Source organism: Cystoisospora suis (genome assembly GCF_002600585.1).
Source record: "Cystoisospora suis strain Wien I chromosome Unknown contig_1594, whole genome shotgun sequence".
Taxonomy (NCBI): domain Eukaryota; phylum Apicomplexa; class Conoidasida; order Eucoccidiorida; family Sarcocystidae; genus Cystoisospora; species Cystoisospora suis.
Genome location: NW_027154394.1, coordinates 68,334 through 75,912, shown reverse-complemented (window position 1 = coordinate 75,912; position 7,579 = coordinate 68,334). Strand labels below are relative to the sequence as shown.

At 53.7% G+C, this 7,579-nt stretch overlaps 2 protein-coding genes across 2 annotated transcripts in view; one reads left to right on the top strand and one right to left on the bottom strand.

Moving 5' to 3' along the window:
* Positions 1 to 1,271: 1,271 nt before the first annotated feature.
* CSUI_003540 (negative elongation factor e) lies at positions 1,272 to 6,374 on the top strand. The gene is made up of 6 exons (XM_068063736.1): positions 1,272 to 2,697; positions 3,339 to 3,580; positions 3,969 to 4,121; positions 4,507 to 4,591; positions 5,196 to 5,326; positions 5,623 to 6,374. The coding sequence occupies exons 1-6, from the start codon at positions 2,554 to 2,556 to the stop codon at positions 6,101 to 6,103; spliced, it is 1,236 nt and encodes a 411-aa protein (XP_067924297.1). The 5' UTR covers positions 1,272 to 2,553; the 3' UTR covers positions 6,104 to 6,374.
* A 531-nt stretch (positions 6,375 to 6,905) lies between these two features.
* CSUI_003539 (protein kinase (incomplete catalytic triad)) overlaps positions 6,906 to 7,579 on the bottom strand; it is a gene marked incomplete at its 5' end in the record, with an annotated part of 11,308 nt that continues 10,634 nt past the window's right edge. The window contains one exon of the mRNA XM_068063735.1: positions 6,906 to 7,579. This exon is cut by the window's right edge and continues 63 nt beyond it.

Sequence of the window (7,579 nt, the reverse complement as noted above, 5' to 3'; positions counted from 1 at the left end):
ATCGGTGCGTTCTCACAGCGATCGTCAATCTTAAAAATAGGGCAATGTTTGATGACGATCGGGGCAGGATTGTAAAATCCTGACACAGCGCGACTTATAAGAGACCAACCTCTGACGAAGCACAGAAAAGAAAGCGTCCAGCGTTGCCGGTCGCTCGCTCTGAGGGCTGGTCTTTACGAAACTCAGGGAAAACAGCTTGGCTTCACCCTTCAGAAAATGAGACGCTTCTCGGACACGCTGCCCGTCCGATTCAACACCCAGTCGTTAAGTTACTCCTCACACTCAGTGCAGAAAAGCTGGGAAGTCGCAACGTCCGAACTGCCGTCGTATTTCTTGGAGCTCAGGTTATTTATCCGCCTCTGAAGTGTGAAGTCCAAAGTCCTAACGAGGATCCCGGACTGTTGCCGGGTCGTTGTTTGACAGTTTTACCGGCTGCCCCGGCATTGCGACGATATTCACAGAGGACTCCACTGTAATGACTAACATTAAATGAGACACAAAGAATTCCTATTGACTTCCGAACCATGCGGTGCTACCACGTATAACGGCCACGAGACAAACTTCCGAAGTTTATCTCCGTTGCTTTTGACCCCGGCGAACCAACCCAACAACACTCGAGACGCACCGGCGTTCTGGCCGGCGGTCCACTCACAGCACAACACACGACGGAAACGCAGGACACTACACCACTCACTACGCCAGCGCCCTCAACGGCACGCAACTACCGCCCCGTAGCCCGGCATGACACGTCGCGCGAAGGGAGCCTCAGGCATTACATCGGAGGTCCACATATCAGCAACTCTCACGCCGAAAGGCCCCTAGCTGTGGTGCCCGCTGCACGACAACGGGCACCACTAGATATAAAGGGTTCGCCAGTGCCCCGACTTGCAACCGCGGCTCGCCCTCACGGCGTCACACTACCGAAACACTTCCACTAGGGAAGCACGCAGCTCCACGCACGCTCCCGGAAATCACTGGCTCCCACGATAGTGTACAGCTCAGCTCTTCTGACTCTCCAACGCGCAAGCGCAGCGCGCAACTCAATCACTATGAGGACGCACTGTGCCCAGTTCATCGAAGGCCACACACCACAGCACTCGCTGTACAGCACGGCAGACACGGGAGAAGGAAGTGACACTGCAGTCATTCCCGGCGGAAGACGCACCTTGAAACGTCACACCACGTAGCAACTTGTGGTAGAGGGGCGCACACGCGGGGAGCAGTTCATGCGATGGAGGTTAAGTGATGGCGTACTCGGAGCTGTAGTCCCCCTTTTCATGATGATGGTGATTTGTCGAGACCAGCGAAAGCTGACACGCCATGAAAAGTTTGTACTGCCTAGTGGAGGGGCCACGTATATACTTGCACATACGGGGTACTGGCGATGGGGTTGCGGGGCACTTGCGTACCAGCCCCAGTATTGTGGACGTCGCATGCTGCCGCGTGAACTCTCTCCCAAGGGCCTTCTTTTTTCTATCTTGCGTGCATGTGCATCTGAAGCCTCTTCATTGGGGAACACAAAAAGGAGAACCCATCCTTAACGGGTGTGGACTGTAAGAAGACCCCTCTATACTCCAACTTCGTAGCATTGTTGCCGGCCACGGACTCCTGTTCGACTGGAGCTTCGGTGGCAGTGGCCTGCCAGTCCGAGCCACCCAAAACCCATCTAACTCCTACACCCTCGCTTTTTCCAGATCTTGTGCTCTTCACAGGTGATCTCCGTGATTGTACCTGCTCGGCGACTGCCTGCATGTGTCTGTTATCTGTCACGCGTAATGCCGCTACATGCCACTCTGTCGTCCGTATTCGACTCCTCGTCGGGCGTAGTGCTCGTGCAAAGTTCCCCCGCCTTTCTCTGGCTAGCCCTGTATCTGGCTTTCCGCGTGTTCTGTTTCCTTCTCTACTTCTAGAACACCTTCCTCGGCGACTGTCTCCAGGTGAGTCGCCGTCAGTCGCGGGTAATGGTAGTCCAACTGTCTACGACAAAACTGGCTTCTTGTTTGCTGCTTTTGGTGTACCTGCGTTGTGGACATCTGAGCACAGAGGAAACTTGCTCGCGTTTAACGGGCTTGTCTCAGAAAGGATGGCTTTCTTCGAGTTAGGTTTACGTGCCCCGCTGATTCGCCGTGAAAGAAGGAGACGAACTTCTGCCGACGCGACGATATCATCTTCTTGAGCGGCCCAGTCCTACCCTGTACTCGGTTTTCCGTGCACTTGTGTAGAAGGCCGGGTTTGTTGTCCGCTGTCTTTGGGGGAGCCGGCCCCCCCCGTTTCAACATTTCCCAAAGGAGCTGGCTGTCACTAAAACACCGTCAGTCAGCGCGTATCGCTACGGTCTGAAGTGTCTTCACGGCAGCCGACTGTTCACCCGCGGCGTATTTTGACAGGTGCAGCCAGTGGCTATGCCAAGGTCATGAACGGCGAAGCGAACAGGCTTGGATACGGGCGAGGTGTCTAAGTGCTTGAGTGGCAGACACACTCGCTAGCAACTCCAAGTTGCAAAAATACACGCTAGTCGCAGTGCCACCTGCGGTCTAGGTCTGTTATAAGGAGATGATGGAGGCGGAGTCGGCTTTGGAACAAGGGTCAGGAGGGGTTGCTGCGCCCCAGCACATGGAAGTAGCAATGGCCCAGACGGAGGACCTTGTCGCACCTCCTTCCGTTCAACAGCTGTTGAAGGTGATCGCAGAACACAAGGTGAGATCTAAGTACGTGTCGGTTTCAACGACTGCTTCCCGTGTGTATGTATGTATGTACACACGAGACACATAGGGGAATGGTAGGCAGCCCCGCGCCGAAGTCCAGCAAGCATGCTGAGCTTGTAACCTGCACGAGCAGGTACGTTGGACAGATCTGAATCATAGCGTTTGTCAATGCCGGTGTCGGGCCGCTTGAGGGTACTACTCGCTTCGGTCGCCGGCGTGCGCACGCGTGCAGCGAGTTTGGATTACATGTCCTCCCACTGTCTTTGTGTCCTTTTCGTACGGATCTCCCTGTGTTGAGGGCTCGCGCCCGTACGGCCCGTACCAAAGGCTGCCGCCATGCGGTCACACCGTTGCCCTGTTCTCATGCCGACAGGCCTGTATGTTTCATTCCTACGAAGGCCGCCTCACGCTGTAGGCGGAGGCTCAGTATAAGCGTACGACCTGTGTTCGTCGCCAGTCTTTGTTGCGTTCCCGGTTCCTTGCGTTCACGATTTCTGACAATTGCCGCCTCAGAGACAGAGTTACGAAGTCGTGCCTTTGAGTATTCGTACCACCTGCAACTCCACGGGGAAGACGATACATTTCGGTTCTTCCTGTACGCGTCCGTGTAACTCTGTGAATGCGTGTATACAGAAGCGCGAGCAGTTGCAGCTGGCAGTAATATCTTCTCTCGAGGCAAGGCTGGCTGCGACCCGGGCAACAGTGACTGAGTACCGTGCATGCCATGATGTTATCAACAACCGCCTCCGAACAATCGCTCTAGATCCAGCTGTTAGTTTGGAAATTCAGACTCTGCGTCAGAAACTTTTCGAGACCGAGACGCTTCTTCGACGAGCCAAAGAGCAGCTGGCAGCTCAGAACTTCTCCGGACAAAGGTACATCTATAGGGGGGTATGGAGCTGAGCCGTATATAGCAGAGATACCTAAGTGCGTGTATCCCTCTACTTCGCTGTTTTAGGCCTCCGTGTATACGTATACTTGAACTAGCGTGACCCACATCCGTCTCATTGATGGCACAAGTTATCTGTCCACTGTCTCCCTCGTTCCGGTCCATTCTGTCTACGCGAGGGCGTGCGCCGTGAATAGAGAAAACTCCCGTAGTGCTCTTTCATTTTGATTCAAATTCTTTTTCTTTACAAGGTAAGGTAGGAAAATTTAGACAATATTCTGTGTGTGAACTGGACCCGAATGCCAGGTGCAGGACGGTCAGCATCTGGCGCACCACTTGGACATGCCGTAATTTCGCTCTTTTTTCTTTCTCAGCGTCATGGGACAACGTCTAATAAACAAATGTAAGACACTGCAAGAGGAAAACAATGAACTCGGGCGTTCTTTGGCGGAGACGCACCTGCAGCCTCTGACGCTGGAAGTGGCGGGGCTGAAGAAGCACGTCGCTTTCCTGAGAGGCGAGCTAAGGTAAATAACTCGCTTCGCTTTGTATTCTCGTGACGATGTACAGACATGGGGTGGCCTCTGCACACGGTTAGGCTGAGTGTTGCGAAGGGATCGAGGCCTTTCGAGGAAAAGCTGAGACAGTATGCTTTCGGCATTTTGAACACACAGGTCGGTACTGCATACAGTCGTATGACTTGACGTGGTTAGTGAGAACATACAGTCAAAGGAGTTGCTCTCATACAAGGATATCCTCTGTCGGTCTGAGTCGCCGAAGGTGATCCCGTACGGCTTTCCATAGGAGAGTTTGCCTGTGTCCTCCACTGCGGGCGAGTGAGTGCCGCACTGGAAGGACTAAACTGCACACGTTTTTGTGGCAACCCAGGTGTGCCCGACGTACTTCTTTTAGGCAGCTGCGAGAGCTTAACAGCGACATGGACCGGGACAACGAGACGATGGCTCTTCAACTGCAAGAACTTTCCACCACGATGGCGGTGAGTCTTTAGTTCCTTTGCAGGCGAAGGCAATCAATCCCAGTGCTTGGCTCTAGCTCTTTTTTTTCCCAGATCTGTCAGCAGGAGCGCGGAGAAAATGTCGTTGTCGGTAACACGGACTCTCTTCTATTGTCGGCCCAGACCACTTGGTCAGCGGCCTTTGCAGTGAAGGGATCTCACAAGTCACTCATTCTGTTACCGTTTCTTCGCACGTAGGAAGCATGCTTGCATGTTGCCAGATCTCAGGATAGCACGATGCGCGGCCGTACCTGGGGAGCTATGTAGAAGTACCTACGGAAGAGGGGGAAGTGGATGCATCCGCTCTCCGCAGCATCACCGGCGGGCGGCTTTTCCTCACAGAGGTGAAGAGATGTTCTTTATGAGAAGGGTAGCAGGACCCTCGGTACCGTGGATAATCCCCGTTGTACTGTACGGCGCTTGTTTCTGCTTTTCTGCAAGTTTCACTTAATTGCTTTTTTAACGTGATTGTCAACAAGGCAGCACGCTCTCCGTATATGTGTTGCCAATGTCTTGCTCCTCCTCAGTTTTGCAGTTCAGTTTACTCGGCTCCCTTGGTGAACACGCTGGTGCTGTTGTCTTTCAGACAGTGACAGGGGAACGGGATCAACTACAGCAGCACTGTGCGACTCTGCAGCGACAGGTGGAGGCTTTGCAAGTTCAAGCTCGACGGGAGGCCGCAGAGCCGAAACAATCTCATCCACGTGTGCGCGACAAGTAAGGTCATCTTTTTGTGTGCAGATAGGGGCATTCTGTTACAGACGGCTGGTGCAGCCTGCATGCTCTTTCTTTCCTCAAACTTTTTTAAGACTTTCTCTGCAGGATCCGAAATTGCATGGTGTACGGGTGCAGCCCGAAATGAGCTTCACAACTCGCTTGGGTCATCTTCTGTGTCGCGTCCGTTCAAAATATCCAAGGCGCCAACGGACACAGTGCACGCTGTAGCTCCGACATTGAGAGGGCAGAAACGATATCGAATATGTGTTGCATGGCTATTTTGTTTTTTGACACAGCAGCTATTCTGAACGTTACGAATCAGCGCGAGGAGGCCGTGAGACAAGTCGGGGTTCACAGGAAGGCTGGCACTTTGGGGGAGGGTCCCGCAGCAGTCGGAGAGATCGTGACCGTGAGAAAGATCAAGACGCTAATGCTAGTCGTGGAGAGAGTCAAGAGAACGTCCCCTCTAGACACTTCAGGAGGGAGAATGATACAGAAAGAGACTTCGGAGGCAGTAGCCGAGGCACGAGTCGAGACAACAATGCTTCTCGCAGGAGAGATGAAGAAGGAAGAAGCCGCAGGGGAGGAGAGGGAACGGGGAGCAGCAGGGAGGAGAGAGGTGGCAGGTTTAGAGAGCATAGCCGTCATCACTACGAGAGGGACTGGAGAGACGACAAGGACAGAGGAAGGGATAGAGACAGGGAAGGCTATAGCCGGACGAGATTGGACAGAGCCAGAGGCACTTCCAAGGACGGGAGGGACAGGCGTTACGACTAAAGCCGAGAAAGGGGGTCAATACTCCGTGAATCCATATCCATCTTGCTGTATATATACCTTCAGCTTTCCTTACTGTACTTCTGTCGCCAGTTCTGTCCGTAGACTTCCTTCCTTTGGGCTGTGACTTCGTTCTGTTGCGCGTGGAGTCTAGGAGAGAAACATTATAGCAGTACAGTACACAGGTGTCGGTATCGGACTCGGACTGCACGCGAATGTACAAACTGGGTGTCGTTCTTCCACAGTGGAGCAGTAGTGGATATGAAAGCCTTAGAAATAATGTTTCCAGCTGTCGGTGTGCTCGCCGGGCTCGCTGCATCAGCTTCGTTGTTCCCGTACTATCATGTGCTTCACTACTTTCTCCGTCCAGCCGAGCAGGGCGGAAAAGTGAGTGACTTCACATGGAGAGAAGACAGGGAGTATGTCTTGCGGGACACAGGTAGTCTCAGGGGCGCCAGCCAGAGAACAGGCGATGCGAGGCACGGATATACACGCCGAGATGTCAGTGCGCGGCTGCTAGCGTTCAGGCAAATTGGGAATCTTGAATGCAGGCACGTTTGGAACGTGATCGGGCCTCACTTTGTTGGCCTCGAGCTGGCTACGTCCCAGTAACAACCAAATTGTCCCTCTCGGACATCTCCAGCAAGAGCCATCGCTGTGACATCCTGCTTATCGGGCACGCGTGCTAAGGTGTACGGTCGAGCACTGGCTTTGCCTTTCTTTAGCCACGGGGTAGCTACGGTGGTCTGGGCTGGAGCATGCCAGGACATTTGTCAAGGCACGATGCAGCCATGCGTCCGTGCGATAGGTTAGACATTGACAATGAATAGCGATACTTTGACAACACAACGACGCCCGCAGAATAAAGAGAAAGGCTGCGTGGCACAGCAATGAGATGCATTCACTCGGGCAACTCAGTTGCGGCTGCACACGCCCGCGGGCCAACAACTTTGTCGTCGGTGATGCGACGAGAAGACAGCAGCATTCGGGAACCGGGAGTGAGGCGGGTTGTTATCCGTCACACCTCGATGTCCGCAGGATGTCCCATGACAGCTGTTGCACTGAGCTTTTCTGGCGCCAGGAAAGCCTTTTTTCCGGCGTCACTCTCCACTTGTGTATACCTCCACTGGTTACGAGGGTAAGGTTTTTTCCGGAAGTAGTGTGAGACAGACGGGGCGAGGTAAAGACACTCTCACCGTTCGAAAGTTCCCTGTCGCCAACGGGGAGTTCTGGAGTGTTATGAATGCATTCAGCTGGTTTGGCTACCTTGGCGCGTCCGAAGTCTCGCACTGATCATCGCTTTTGCTTCGTCAGTTATTCAAGATCCCGCAGGAGGTAGTCAGACGCGTGAGCCCAATTTCAAGGCAGCTACAGAGGCGACGGGCACCCACGCTTTTCGTTGTCTTTTCGTGCTGGCGCAGTCGTGACCGCCGGCTGCGTTTCCCAGACAAGGCGTTCGTTGCTTTCCCTCCCCCCCCC

Bases quoted from the DNA above. Each gene is read 5' to 3' on its own strand.
- CSUI_003540 (XM_068063736.1), top strand. From the start codon at position 2,554: ATGATGGAGGCGGAGTCGGCTTTGGAACAAGGGTCAGGAGGGGTTGCT. The intron at 3,581-3,968 runs GTACATCTATAG...TTTCTTTCTCAG, and splicing joins CAGAACTTCTCCGGACAAAG to CGTCATGGGACAACGTCTAA. The intron at 4,122-4,506 runs GTAAATAACTCG...TACTTCTTTTAG, and splicing joins TTCCTGAGAGGCGAGCTAAG to GCAGCTGCGAGAGCTTAACA.